A 15,725-nucleotide genomic window follows, 5' to 3' on the forward strand; every position below is an offset into this window, starting at 1 on the left:
ATCCACCATGCTATCAATCCAAAACCTGGAAGGAAACTCCTGAAAACAAAAGGAAGCAACAGATGATTTTTTAACTGTATTTTTTTGTCTTTTCTTTTTTGGTACTGGGGATCGAACCCAGGACGTTGCACTTGCTAGGCAAGCGCTTTGCCACTGAGCTACATCCCAGCCCGCAACAGATGATTAAAATTGTAACCACCCCAAATTTATTTTAATTACTGGTTAGGCCAGAAATTATCTGCCCTTCATCCTCTGAGAGAAAATTCCTGAGCAAGATCAACTTGTTGGTGGAAGAAATGTCACAAGTGTACAGAAAATGTCTACATACAACAAAAATTACCAGATATAATTAAAAATGATAATTTTTAAATTTTTTAAAATAAAAACAAGCAACAGACAAGCATATAGACAATATAAATATTGAGTTTAATAGACAAAAATGAGATAGAAGGGGCTGGGAAGGTGGCTCAGTGGTAGAGCGCTTGCCTTGCATGCATGAGGCCCTGTTTCAATTCCTCAGCACCACATACGCAGAAAAAAACGGAAGTCGCGCTGTGGCTCAAGTGGTAGAGCACTAGTCTTGAGTTGAAGATCTGAGGGACAGTACCCAGGCCCAGAGTTCAGGCCCCATGACCGACAAAACAAACAAAAATGAGATAGACATAAATGATAAAAAAAGAGGAGGAATTTCATCAGTGAGTTTTAATTTATTCAAAAGACTCAAATGGACTACATTAAGATGTTAAAATAAGTCACTGTTTGGGGTGACCAAGGAGAAAGCACAACGGAAACAGGCTTATTAAAACAAAACAGGTTAACATGAAGTTTTTAAATTGAAACAGATCACTAAAAATGAAGCAGACAGAGCAGAGAACAAGGGATGTGACAAGGGGAAAAGGAAAGAGTCTAGAATATATACAGTTTGAGTCCCAAAAGCTGGTAGAGAAGGGAAGGTTCACAACAGGAGGAATTGTGAAATCTGAAGAGATATTGAGAAAAAAAATGTCTAAAGATGATGGAAGACATGAGCCAACAGATAGAAGAAGCTCAGTGAATCTAAAACAGAGTAAGTACAAAGAAAACTACATCTTGATTGTCCCCTGGTAAAAATTACAGCTCCTATCTGAAAAAATAACTAACGGGAAAACGGGCTAGGGGAGTGGCTCAGTGGAAGAGCACTTGTGTAGCAAGTACAAGACCCTGAGTTCAAACCCAATACCACCACCAACAAAAAAAATGTGATTCTTTACAGTAGCGCTGCCTGGGAGGAAGAGAAGTGGAGTCTTCTGGGGTAAGGGATGAAAATATTATGTATCTTGATCTAGAGCAGTAATGAGGGGTTTTACTCACCCTGGAAATACTTAGTGGTATCTAGAGACATCTTTGTTTGTACTGGTATCCTGTGGATAGAGGTCAGAGATGTGGCCAAGATATCCTACAAGACATTGCACAATGCCCTCCAAAGATATTCACCCCAAAATATCACTTGTGTTGAGATTGATACTCTGATCTACATGGTTTTTGGTAATAACATATTTAATGTAAAATTTAGTAAGCTTAACGGTTTGTTTTTTTTTTTTGGTCATGGGACTTGAACTCTGGGCCTGGGCATTGTCCCTGAGCTATTCATCTCAAGGCTAGTGCTCTACCACTTGAGCCTCAGCACCACTTCTAGTTTTCTGGTGGTAGAGTTTCATGGACTTTCCTGCACATGCTGGCTTTGAACTGTGATCCTCAGATCTCAGCCTTCTGAGTATCTAGGATTACAGGCATGAGCCACCAGTGCCCAGCTTAAGCTCCACATCTAACTTGTGTATTTTATTTGTACAACTCAAGTCTAGAAAGTTTAAAGTAATCATAAATCTTACAAAAGAACCTAAGGACTCCTTCTCGAAACCTGGCACATTCATGTAGAAACTTTGCTTCAATTAAAGGGTACCAACAACCTGAAATTACCAGGAATGCTAAGTCAGAAAGAATTAAACTCATGGGATGGGGGATTAAGAAAGAGCAATACAGTAGTGTATAATCAAAGTACATTGTATTCTTGCATGTAAATATCACAATGAAACCTCTTTGAATGATTAATTTATGCTACTAAATTTTTTGAAAAAGAACCATGTAAAGTCTCCATTAAATACAGACTGTCCAAACGCAGGAGAGCTGGTGGAATGGCTCAAGGGATAGAGTTGCTCAAGGGGTAGAGCACCTTCTTAGCAAGCATGAGGCCCTGAGTCAAACCCCAGTACCATAAAACACACATGCATGTGCACGTGCACGTGCGTGCATACACACACACACACAAACTAGAGAGTAGGGAATATGTAAATAATATCCATGATGTCATTAGATGTGGTATTTATAAAAATACACTAAGATATATGGCAGAATCCATGGACCAGAAATTCTGTTGGTGCCATCAGAAAATAAACATTTTTAAGTATGGAGAGACTTTGATACAAATTAAGAAATCTATGAGTCTCTTCAATATCACCACCACCCCATTGTGAAGCATAGAGGCAGGCCATTTACAAAGGTCAGGTAAGGAGTATGCTGCACAAGTTATTTTTATTGACTTAGTCCTGATTCTAATCATGCAACTCTAAAAAGGTTAGAAGTGTTGGGTGCTTGGGGATGGGGGTGTAGCTCAGTGACAGATTTGTGAGGTCCTGGGTTTGATATTCAGTGCAAGCGAATATGGGTGTGCACACACGCACGCACACACACAGGTGCCAAGTGTTGCTAGTCTTAAAGCAGCAGTACAAACATGTTGTAGCGATGCCAGCCATGATTAAGTTAGCGTCAGAGGTGACTAGGGCATAACCAAGACAGCAAGTCTGCTCTTTCTCACTGTCAGTCAGCGGTGCACATTGTTCAGCCCAGCTCCTCACGAAATCAACTACTATGTACCTTCGCATGAGGTGCTGTTTTTGAAAATGCAAGGACTAATATGGATAGGAGAAACACTTTATAGAGTAAAATTAATTACTAGAAATCTGAAAGATCAATGGCTTTAACAACTTTAGGAATAATTCATGTGAAGTATCACCTCTGGGAAACTAAGCATATTCTTATATTTCACAAATGATTCCCTCCTTTAATATTGTAGCTCGAGTTGAATCAGCGGAACTAGAAACAAGGTTATCTATTGTATGAAGTTCTAATCATACAATATTACCTTGAGCACTCATCCACATCAAACTTTCTTGTGAATGGCCTCGAAAGGAGGACATTCCATTGTACTATGAGCTGACTCACCCAAGCAGCAGCTTCTAAACTCTCAAGCTAGAAGCTCAAGGTACCATTCAGGAACCAATTCAGATGGTGCTGGTACTTAGTGACTCACAGTTATTGTACTAAATGCTAAGCTGTGACTCAGAGGGAACCCTATTAGCTGCTGACTGACACTGTGCTTATTTGAATAGAAGCTCACAGGATGAGTCATCTGGAAGCACTCTGAAATCCAATCTGAAGTATCTGCACTTGGACAGTGATTCACATGGTAATCATATTGGGACCTGATTTGACACATGTGATTTCAAAACTCAGTTCTCCCAAACTGGCTTGGGAGCATGCTAAAAGGTCACTCCCTGCTTGATGCCCTGGATTTCCATCTAAGAACCTGTGGTCTATCCTTAGATGCAAAGTTAAGGGCAAGATCCTGAGTTTGGGCATCGGAGGCAACTGAACTCTTCTTCCTCAGGGAGGAGGGCACAATTCCTAGAAGTATATTCCCTGGAAAACATGTTTCTCTAAATAACTCTGTGGGTTAACCCACAGGCTCTGCCCATGCAATTCTTCAGCTGTTTACAAGAGGCTAGACCTTTAAGCTACATGTGTGCATGTTCCTAGAAAGTGAGTATCATTAAACTGCCCCAATGCAGAAAGGGACAGACAGCAGGATTTTAGAAGTTGTTGGCCTATTGCATTAAATTAAGAAAAAAATGTTTCTCTTTTACTCTTGTTAGTCCACAAAATTTGGAAGAATAAGATCTCCTGTGTAATTTTGTCAGGTGACATTGTGGTTTGAACTCAGGGCCTCGTGCTTGTTAGGAAGGCACTTTACAACTCGTGCCGCATCCCAAGCCTGCCTGTATATTTATTATTATTATTATTATTTTGTGGGGGTACTGAGACTTTTAACTTGGAGCCTCAGTATCGTTCCTTAGCTTTTTCACTCAAAGCTGATACCCTGCTACTTAAGCCATAGCTCCATTTCTGGCTTTTCCTTTTCCTTTTCCTCCCTCCATCCCTCTCTCCTTCCTTCCTTCTTTCCTTCCTTTGTTTTTGTGGTTAATTGGAGATAAGAATTTCATTAACTGGGGTTGGGAAGGTGGCTCAGTGGTAGAGCACTTGCCTTGCATGCATGAGGCCCTGGGTTCCATTCCTGAGCACCACATAAGCAAAAAGAAAAAAGCCGCAAGTGGTGTTGTGGCTCAAGTGGTAGAGTGCTAGCCTTGAGCTGAAGAGCTGAGGGACAGGGCCCAGGCCCAGAGTTCAGGCCAAAAAAAAAAAAAAAGAATTTCATAAACTTCCCTGCTCAGGCTGGCCTCAAACCATGCTCTTCAGATCTCAGCCTCCTGAAAGGAAAACATCTTCAAATCTGCTACAACGGGAGTTTATGAATTTAATAAAAGCTTAGCCAGGGCTGGGAACTTGGCTCAGCGGCAGAGTGCTTGCCTCACATGCATAAGGCCCTGGGTTGATTCTTCAGCACCATATAAGCAGAAAAAAGCCGGGAGTGGCACTGTGGTTCAAGTGGTAGGGCGCTAGTCTTGAGCTGAAGAGCTGAGGGACAGTGCCCAGGCCCAGAGTTCATACCCCATGACCGACCAAAAAAAAAAAAAAAGCTTAGCCAGGTGCTAGTGGCTCATGCCTGTAAACCTAGCACTCAGGAGGCTGAGATCTGGGGATTGAGGTTCAAAGCCAGCTTGGGCAAGAGAGTCCAGGAAACTCTTATCTCCAACTAACTACCAGAAAACTGGAAGTGGAGCTGTGACTCAAAGTGATAGAGCACTAGCCTTGGGCTGAAGAGTTCAAGGACAGTGCCCAGGCCCTGAGTTCAAGCCCCAGTCTTGTCTTTCTTGGTGCTGGAGAGAACACATACTTATATATTTTTTCCTTGTATGTAGCTCTGCTTTCCTGTTTGTAAAAGGCTCACAAATTATAGTAAACAGAAAGTCATCCGTGCCATACAGAAATTAGTCATAGTTGTAATAATTCTTTTTTCTTTTGGCTTGAATTTAGAGCCCGAGCTTTTCCACTCCAAGATGGTGTTCTACCACTTGAACCACACTTCTACTTCTGGCTTATTGGTGGCTAAATGGAAATAAGAATCTCACGACTTCCCTATTTGTCTGACTCTGAACCTCAATCCTCAGATTTAGGCCTCCTGAGTAGCTAGTATTATAGGTATGAGTCAATAGCAGTCAGCTTCTAATAATTCTAAACTCTCCCAATGTTTGCTCATTTATAACCAGAAATGGATGCAATAAAAGTTGTCATCATGCTATATTTTTATATAATAAAGGATTTTTTCATATGAAATATTTGTAGTGATCTCAGAGAAGCTAGCTCTTCATTTCTCAAATAAGCTTTCAGATTGTCCTAAATAAAATGGACTTGGTACAGTATTTTAATAAAGATAATGGATTTTTTTCTGTAAATACTTTCAAAATGTGTATTTGTTTCATAATGTGAACTCTTTTAAAGATCAGAGAGAAGTTTCTTAAGTGATTTTTGAAGGTTATATGTACATATCTCATAACTAACCAAAATAAAGGGTCTAGATGATATAAAAATGTACTGCATTAGAACTTAAATGCATATAGAAATACAGGAAACATTTACTGTTTTCTAATTTGCATTTACACACTTCATAGCACACAAACACAAGCATTTTGAACAGAGTCTGTTGAGGGGTAGATACTAGCAAGAGGGGAGTTGAGCTAACAAGGGTGAACTGATGAATATGGTCAAAATAGGTTGATGACATGTATCAAAATACAATAATGAACCCTACTGACATTGTATTATGAAGGAGGAAGAGGTACAGAGAGTGATGGGGGATGAGGAGATTGACTGGAATGCATTATACACATGTGTGGAAATGTCACAAGGAAATACTCCCTTGTATGCTGAACAAACAAGCACACAAACAAATACATACATAAATAAAAGTATAGCTGGGTCCTGGTGGTTCACACAAAAATCCTAGCTACTCAGCTGGTTGATATCTGAGGATGGGTATTTTAACACCAGCCCTGTCAGGAAAATCAGTGAGACACAATTAACCAGTAAAAAGTAGGAAGCAAAGCTGTGGCTCAAGTGATACAGTGCTAAACTAGAGTTAAAAAGCTAAGGGACAACCAGGGTGCTGAGCTCAAGACCCAATACCAATAAATATATATAAATTTTGTTCCTATTTAAAAAATTTTTGTCTGTCATGGGGCTTGAACTCTGGGCCTGGGCACTGTTTGCTCAAGGCTAGCACTCTACCACTTTGAGTCACAGCACTACTTCCAGTTTTCTGGTAGTTAATTGGAGATAAGAGTCTATAATGGACTTTCCAGTCTGGGCTGCCTTTGACTTGTGACCTTCAGACCTCAGCCTCCTGAGTAGCTAAGATTACAGGAGTGAACCACAGCACCCAGCTTCCTAAATTTTTTTTAAGACAGGGTGTCACTGCATTGCCCTAGCTGGCTTTGAACTCACCATCCTCCTGCTTCCGCCTCCCAGTGCTGTGATTATAGGCATGTTCCTATATTTTGAAGCTCACTTAACCATTTTAACATTAATATAATAGCTTTTGAATAGTATCTGCCAGACAATTATAAGAGCTTTAGTGATCAATTTATTAAATGCCAGCAGGTACCATCTTACAGACGATAAAACTAAGACACACAGAGGTTAAGTAACTTGTTTAAAGTCACATAACTAGGTTGGGATTTGAACCATCACTTACTTATACATCCCAGGACTCTTTCCCCATTAGGCAACACAGCATTCATTGCCTCTTATGAAATGTATTACGGGATAAATTCGTAGAACATTCGGTTTTGCGCAAATAGAGTAAAAATAACTTGAAATTGCAAGTTAAAATAAACTTAAAAATAGGGTCATTTTATTGCAAATGTTCTTGCCAAGTCTGGGGAGGAAGTCGGGCCATTTGTGTGTGTGTGTGTGTGTGTGTGTGTGTGTGCGAACCTGGGCTTTTGTTTAATCAATTCTGTGGTCTGGAGCATTAGACGTGAAATAAAGTCAAGCCTCAAGCCTCGCAGGACTCTTGGCCTCGGTGACTGGGAAGAGGGTACTGACTAAAGGAATGTGATGGGTGGCGGATGCAGGAGCCCCTTATTGCTTGGGGGGGGGGAGGAGTCTCACACTTTGGGAACAATCCCGAGCCCCATTGGGCAGGTGACTTTCCGCTACTGATCGCCCCAAGGACACTGGCTGCTGTTCCAACAACCGGTGAACCCCAGTGTGATGTGTGCGTGTGAGCAGGGACCCACTCGTTTTGGAGAGATGGGCCGCTATGACGCTCTAAGAAGGAACGGGGAAAGGCGGGATCTCCACCGCCATCCCCGCCCCGGGCGCATTTCTCTTGGGAGTGGGAAAGCCTGAACCATCACTCTACTTTCCCTTCCCCATCCTACCCACCGGCGGTGGCGCGGGGAAAGCCAGGCTGCAACAGATCCTCGTGGGCTGACCACAGAACTTCACCGACGAGTCCGCTCTCCGCGCGTGTCTGCTCGCCTACGGGGCCGGGGCGGGGGGTCCCAGCCTGGGTTTCCCGGGGATGTTGGCCGAGCCGGGAAGCGCGCCGGCTGTCCCCGGGCTCCTCCCCGAGGCAGACGGAGGTGGGGCGAGTCGGTAGGCCCTTGGACTCCTCCCGGACGCCCACCCTCTGTTTCACTACTGGAAAGCCCCAGCACGTAGACCCCTCCCACAAACATCTCCCCCCAGATTGGGAGCACCGCCTTCCCACAGCTCCCTCCGCCGCTGGAATGGGGTGGGGGCCTCGCCGTTCCCAGATCCTCATTGGGCTCCAGTCTCCCCCCCCCCCCCCCCCCCCGCCGAGAGCCCTAGCTGGTCCATGCACTCCATCGTCCAAGGGCCTCGCCAACATCGATGCCCACCCCCACGGCCTATTGCAGACCCTCTACCCTGCCCGCATCCCCGGTCGCCGCAACCGGGACGCCCCGACGGGATCCAACTTGGGGAGCACATCTCTGGGCCCATGGGGGGACTGGGAGATTGGGTTTACTCAAAGTAAATCCCCGCCGCGCCTGCACCTCAAGGAACAACTCTGTCGCTAAAGAGTCCCGGGTAGACACTGAAACCCAGCCTTCCCGGCCAAGGTGCCCAGGCGGGCGCCCTCGCCCTAACCCGCCGTCTCCGACCTCTCCTGGGTCGCGCTTCTCGGAAAGGGCGCCCTTCGTTCCGGGAGCGGCTCCGGGTCCTTCCCACCTGCGCACCGAAGGCCCGGCCTGCGCGCCTCGCCCAGCGCGTCCCGCTCCCCAGCCACTTGCCCGGAGTTTCCCCAGTACTCTTGGGATGGTCATTATGCATTTTAATCTTTAAAGGCTAGAGTCCCGACCCAGTCTCCGAGGATGTGATGGAAACCGATCCTAGTGGCTCGATGCTGCCTTCAGTCGCTCACTTGCGCCGACGGGGAGAGGGGGCTCGCAGGGGACCACCGACCCATTGGACTCCCGCCGCTGGCCGCGACGAAGACGATCCCGGGTCCTGCCACGGCCCTGACTCGGGCATTTGCTAGTCCCAGGCCCCGGGAAGCGCCCGAGAGGAAGAGGGGGTGATGGGTACTGAGGAAGCGGGGTACTCACAGTCCCACTGTCCGCCGGGCTGGCTGGAGGGGAAGCTCCGGCGGGCTCGCCTCCGTTGGCCGTGCGCATGCGTCCGGTTGTACCGTATTTTGATTACAAAGCCTAGTGCGGTCCCTTACTATAGAGCCCGCGATGGCTCCCCGCGGCTTTCTCCTTCCAGTCGTTCTCAGGCTTTGCTCTCGCTCTCTCCTCTCTTCCTTTTCCTTCCCCGCCCCCTGACTCGCCCTCCCCGGGCCGGGCAATCCCAGGTCTCGCCTCCTCCCTCTGGTGGTGGCGTGCTCCGCGCGGCGGGGGCTGGGACACTCCCCCGTCCCCACGCGAGCAAGTCTGCAGCTCGGGTTCCTTCCTCCAGCCTCAGATCAGCAAACACAGAGTGTGGGCGCGACGCCCGGAGAGCGACCAGGGCGCCCACAGAGCCCAGCTTCTGCTCCCTCGCCGCAGCTTAGGGGAAGCACAGCCTGAGCGCCGGACTTCACGACTAGACCTTGGGGAAGAAGTGGGACAGAGGGAGGAGCGGGGGGCTGGGGGCGGCGGGAGGAGCTGGAAGGTGGGGTGGGGGAGCGGAAGCGCGAGCCTCGTAGCGGCTGGGTCCCCAGAATCACGCCTGGAGACTCCCTCCTCTCCCCCCTACATTTCCAAGCTCTGGCCTCACTCAGCCCGGGTGCACGCCGCCTCTCCTTCTGTACCCGAGGCGAGTCTTCACTCGGTCTTGGCCAGCCCGAGACCTGAGTGGAGCGCAGGACCCCCCCCCCCCCCCCGCCAGCATCTCGCCAAGTCTCTTGGCAGCCCTCCTCTTCGCCCTCCTTTTCTGGGACTTAGGAATCCGCACGGAGGGAAACCCCGAGGCAGCGGAAACCCTGGCACCCGAGAGACTGCTGGGTGGTGCTGGTGGTGATCGGTGTGTGAGTGCACGAGTTCGAAGCCCTAAACTGAAGCTGGGAACGGACCTGATAGAAAAATAGCTTCACGTCATTTCCTCTGCCCGTGAGGAGGACGGGGGACTGAGGGGGCGCGCCCTCGGAGCCGGCGGAGGCGAGTCTGGGGCCGGCTGGGAAGAGGGGAGGCGAGGAGGGGGGGGGCGGAGCTGAGCGCAGAGTTTGAAGAGCAGCTCGGGGGAAGGCTAGCGCTCCCTTCCACTTCCAGGGACCCCAGAACGGAAGTGAGTGGTCGGGGAGAAAGTAGCTCTGAGAGCCTCGGGGGTGGAGGAATGCCAGGGAGTCGCCGGCGCGCTTTCTATTGTTGCGCCCACCGCGGTCGGTACCTTCCCCTAGCGCCAGCCGCGGGCGGTTGGCTCTGGGGCTAGCGGGAGAGACGCCTCTGTGCGTCTGGTGGGGGATCTGAGTACTCACAGGCATGGGGAAACTCTGCCCGGCGCTGAAGTCTTCTTTCCCGGGCTTGGCAACCCAGTGGGCCAGCCCCAGCGGGCTAAACCCCGGGGGTCTGCCTGACAGTGCCAGTGCTGCCCCGAGCAGCAGCAAGTGGCGGCTGCGCTCCAAATCGTGTCCCTGCAAGAGCCGGGCGGCCGGCAGCGCCGGAAGCAGGGGGTGCAAGTACGGGCGCTGTGCGGGAGTCTCAAGAGGTTGTCGCCGAAGAAGGTGAGAGAAGAACTGTGTGAGGCTGCGGAGCGAGCTCGAGAGGAGGCTGAAGAGCGTTGGGACAGCGGGCATTCCTGGGAGCTGTGCAGGGCCGGCGGCGGGGAGGGCGGGGGAGTGGGGCAGGGGGAGAGAGGAGAGAAACAAAACCAGCACACCATTACTGTTGTGTCCAGACACTTAAATGAGGCCACTCATTACAACATTTAAAAAAGTTACTTTGCAGATACAAGAGAAGATCGGTAAAAGCCAAAGAAAAAGCCCATGGTTAGATTCTTTCCCTTATGAGCCTCTCCTGGCGATGGCTAGAACTCAGAATCACAGGCTCTGAATTAGTCTTTTCTGCTTAATCTAGCTAGTGCTCTACCTCTTAAATCACACCTCCATGTCTGCCCGCCCCACCTCCCCCTAAAGAGTCTCTGGAATCTGCCCCAGGCGTCAATATCAGCCTCCAGAGTAAACTAGGATTCCCACTGCCCTTTGTAACTCTGTGCTACTCAGTGTAGTCTATAGACCAGTTGCCCTGTTGCCAGTGCTTAGAGGCTCCTTAGAAATGCAAAATCTCATCCTAACCCACTGCTTCTGAATCTGCATGCTAACACTCCCAGCGAATATGTATGCACGTTGAATGTGACAGCCCTGTACAGAAAGTCTGTGTTTACATCTGTTAGGTGGGGTTTTTTTTTTTTTTTTGGTGGTGGGACCTGAACTCAGGGCCTGAACTCTGGGCCTGGGGTGCTGTCCCTCAGCTCTTCAGCCAAAGGCTAGTATCTACCACTTGAGCCTTGGCGCCATTTCTGGCTTTTTCTGCTTATGTGGTGCTGAGGAATCAAACCTAGGGCCTCACACATGCAAGGTAAGCACTCTACCACTGAGCCACCTTCCCAGCCCATCTGTTAGTTCTTTAGGATGTTTCTTCACTTCCATGTCTCCTGATCGTTTCTCTCCCTTGTCATTTTCCACTAGAACTCTTCTGCAACTGGCAGTGTTGGATTTGGCTACCAAATCTCATTGGGATAGTTAAGGGAAGGTAGCTCCAGGTAGGTAGAGAGAGGATCCTAGCTCCCTCCCCCCCACCCCCCAGAAAGGGACTAGCCAATTTGGCTTCCAATGTGTTGAGTGGAGTATTAAGGACAGGGCTCCTTGTTGGGACCACTGCTACAATCATGCACTCTGCAGTTCTCCTTTGGGAATTCTATCTCTCCGTCTTTTTCTCAGGAATACACTTTTCTATTTTCCACTTGCTGCTTTCGAGTCCTAACTGATGAGTGAAAAGTATTTATTTTTCTCTAGAGAGTAGTGAAATAATTCTTGGTTCTAGTCTCACTACTAACTTGATGGCTCCCCTTAGGTCTTTATTCTTAGTTCATCTGCTTCACTGATAAAGGAATGAATTTGGGGTTTTTTGAAGGCCAAGTTCTTAGTTCTAGTCTTTGAGAAGCTTTTCGTGCTTCATAGTGCACTAGCCTTTACTGTAGTTACAACCAGAGCATTACTCGGCCAATCCAAACAACTCCCTCAAATAAAACAAAACAAAACAATTTAATCTGTCTGTGAAAAACAAGAGTGATAGTTGCCAAGAAAAATGGAGATGGGGCGGGAAGCAATGAATAAAAGCGACCCTGTGACGAGGTGCAGGAAGGGCCCGGGTCTCACACCGCTGGGCGCGGGTCCCAGGGGCGCGGCGGGCGCTCTCCAGGGTCCTGAAGGCAAGAGCGGCCGCAGGCGGCCTCGTGGGCCTGGCACCGTTCCCCAGCTCCTCAGTCACCAAGGCCCTGCCTGTTTTCTTAGGGCGGTGGAAATCTTGTGGGAAGAGATTGTCAGGAGGGAGGGAGGAAACCTAGCAACCCATTCTCATTCATGAGGCCTTTTCTTGGGAGCTGCTGAGAGAGTTGGCAGATTTGTCTTTGGTTTGTATGCTCTGGGAAGGGTTGAGCTCGATTTGCGTTTCCGAGTTAAGTTCTCACTACTCCGTTTCCCCTCATTACATCGTTCTGGAGAATAGAGTCGTTCTAGAATTTTCATTCCCCTGGTTTGAAAGGTCCCCTCAGTTGTCTGGCATGATGCATTGGTTTTAGGGAATGGAGCTGGCTGCTTGGGAGGCTTCAGGCAGAGTGCCAACAGATCAGTGTTGGGGGGTTCCCAGCATGGAGCCATTGAGAATCGCCCTGTCCTTGGAGAGAGGGCACGTGACTCATCCCTCAGACTGGGAGAGTGCAACCTACACTCAGGGTGTTGGACCTGGATGTTTGGAAGCTCAGTGCCGCATGCCCCTACCTGGTACTGTGAGCCCACTACAGCCGTTTGCTCCTAACTCCTGGGTCCTGGGTGCCAAGTGGCCCCAGGGCCTTCTTCCACAGGCCCTGCCAACTGGGAGTTCAGGAATCTCGGCAGACTTGGGCCCTTAGGCCGCCGGGGTAACTCTAGTTGAGAAAGGACTGGCCAGGACCCCAGAGACCTAGACATAGGCTGGCCTGAAGCTTGCCTGAAAACTGAACGCCTGGCACACTTCTGCAATGCATGCCCGACTCCGTGAAGCCCCAAAGGGCTGGAAAGGCCTTTTGTGGGTTCCCAAATTTGGAGTCTCCAGCTGGTGTTTTCAAATGATTTTCTGAGAACCTGTAACCTGACCCTTCTCTTTTCTCCCCTCTCCCCAGGCTTTTTTCCCCAAGTCACTTACAGGCCCCTTTTCCTGGCATGCTTCATTAGGCATTTTGCTTCGGTCCTGTGCTTCAAGACAGAGCCTCTTGTGAAGGAAATGGTGAAAATATTCAGACAGAATAAAAGTCTCCCACGATCCAAGAAAAACAAAGCTTGAGCTCTTGCTCATCTGGTGACAGGAACTTTCCTAGATCGATCTTCCCGCAGGCTCTTGCTCTGTTTGCAACTCTGAAAGGCTGACAGGGAGGTACGGGGAGGTCCTCTGGGAACGGGTAAGGGGAGGACCTCTGTGTCTTCTTTGACCTTCCTGGGTGTGAAGCGTGGTGGGGATAGGTGCCAGAATCCACTGACTTCCTTTGGCCGGCAAGGGCTTAATCACACTGCAAAATTCGACCTGGAAAAAGTTATCTGAGGAGAAACCTCCAGCTAGCTGCCCCTGCCTCCACTCAGAGAGCCCTCCGCCTTTGTGCAGACAGGCTGACTGTGTCAGTAACAGCCACAGAATGCAATTATCCTGGAATCTATTCCTGAAAGCACTGGTCCTTAGGGATTCAGGAGACTTTGGGAACACTTTATTCTGATTGAGCAGCCACTTCCCTAATTAATCATGTGGCTGTGGAGGAGTGATCCAACTGCCTGGATGCAGACTACAAAATTGATTTGGGCACACCCAAATCAATATAAACAATGCCTTCTTTTCAAAGGCAAGTTGAGTATTTTTATTCACACTTCAAGTAGTAGCATTTCAGAAAGAAAAATCAAACTGCCCCTTTAGCAAAACCTAGGGAACACTTTTCAAGTTAAAAATTACAGAACAGGATTTACAATTAGATTTAATTTTAAGAAAAGGCTTATTTCCTCCTGAACTTTATTTTTTAATTCCATTTTCCCTGGTTTGGTCATATTATATATTTTTGTTTTCTGTTATTTGGGATATCATCAAAATTATGTAGACAAATCTCTGACCAAACTGACTATACACAATGCCAACTGGAAAAGGACAATGAATGAGTGAAGCAGAACATGACTATTAGAGTCACAGATGATTATTAATTGGAGGACAATCAAATGTTTAATAATATGTTTCTTTTCTTTTCTTTTCTTTTTTGTTGGTCATGGGCCTGAACTCTGGGCCTGGGCGCTGTCCCTCAGCTCTTCAGCTCAAGGCTCGAGCCCTACCACTTGAGCCTCAGCCCCACTTCTGGCTTTTTCTGCTTATGTGGTGCTGAGGAATGGAACCCAGGGCCTCATGCATGCAAGGCAAGCACTCTCCTACTAAGCCACCTTCCCAGCCCCATAATATGTTTCTTGTTGTTACTGTTTTGTGCTAGTATTAGAGTTTGAAGTCAAGGCTTTGAAGTCTTGTTTGGCTTTTCTGCTCAAGGTTGGCACTCTACCACATGAGCCATAGCTCCATTTCTGGCTTTTTGACAGTTAATTAGAGCTAAGACTCTCATAGACTTTTCTGCTTGGTCTGGCTTCAGGTCACCATCCTCAGATCTCAGCCTCCTGAGTAGCTAAGATTATAGGTGTTAGCTACCAGTGCCTAGCTAATAATATGTTTCTTTTAGGGTTCACTTGGAATCTCAATGTTATGAGTGAAAGTACAACTGTTAAAAAACAATTTCCATGTAGCTATTAATTAGTTTTATATAATCATGCATTTAATATTTTTAAAATATTTTTATTTATTTGCTGTCCTGGGGATTGAACCCATGGATTCATGCATGTTTGGTTCATACACTAAGCTAGACTTCCTACCTCTTATAACTAAAAAAAAAATCATTATTGTTGTACAGAGGGCTTACAGTTACATAGGTCAGGCAAAGTGCATTTCTTTTTGGACAATGTTACCTCTTTCTTTTAATAACTTTTTTTTTTTTTCTTGGTCCGGTTGTGGGGCCTGAACTCTGGGCCTGGGCGCTGTCCCTCAGCTCTTCAGCTCAAGGCTAGCGCTCTACCACTTGAGCCACAGTGCCACTTCCGGCTTTTTTTTTCTTCTTTTTGCTTTTTGCTTATGTGGTGCTGAGGAATCGAACCCAGGGCCTCAGGCATGCAAGGCAAGCGCTCTACCACTGAGCCAACTTCCCAGCCCTCTTTTAATAACTTTTGAAATGTGCTTCTACACAAGCCTTCTGTGGAGAGGCCATGGAAATGTATAATGGAAACAATGATGAAGAGGAAGGAGGGGTTGGGAACAGAGTGAAGTGGGCCCGACATGAGCTATTTAGATGCTGTCTCAGACTAGACAGCATTGGGAGGCTCTGTCTTTGCTCTTTGTTCTTGCAGAAATTCCTGGGTTCTCTATTTTCTCCAAAGCATTATTAACCAAATAAAGGGCTTAGGATATGAGATAGTAGTTTTATTCTTTAATGTACTGTATCTGCTAGGGTTTGAATTCATCACCCAAAAGTTCCTGAATTGGAAACCTGGGCTCCAGTGCAGAAGCGGAACCCTTGAGAAGTGGTTGCTTGGATGAAGGCCTGCCCTCATAACAGAGTCACAGATTAAGGGATGAATTAATTAATGGATAAATATGTTCTCTCCCAACTGGTGTTGTTTCCAATGGGAGGCTCTGACTCAACCATGCTGTAATAGAGCTTGGGGCTTTACCTGATGCTGAACT

At 47.5% G+C, this 15,725-nt stretch overlaps 1 protein-coding gene across 2 annotated transcripts in view; it reads right to left on the reverse strand.

Annotated features, from left to right (window-relative positions):
* Nucleotides 1-15,725, reverse strand: part of Rgs20 (regulator of G protein signaling 20) — a 91,335-nt gene that overhangs the window by 53,343 nt on the left and 22,267 nt on the right. The window contains exon 3 of one of the 2 annotated variants that reach the window (XM_042696144.1): nucleotides 10,196-10,532. In XM_042696144.1, coding sequence (XP_042552078.1) covers nucleotides 10,196-10,532 — 337 coding nt within the window. Of the gene's footprint in view, nucleotides 1-8,846; nucleotides 8,945-10,195; nucleotides 10,533-15,725 lie in introns of those variants that run through there. The other variant, XM_042696145.1, reaches the window with a different exon arrangement.

The sequence above is a fragment of the Dipodomys spectabilis genome, unplaced genomic scaffold (assembly GCF_019054845.1).
Source record: "Dipodomys spectabilis isolate Male_0828 unplaced genomic scaffold, ASM1905484v1 ptg000199l, whole genome shotgun sequence".
NCBI lineage: Eukaryota > Metazoa > Chordata > Mammalia > Rodentia > Heteromyidae > Dipodomys > Dipodomys spectabilis.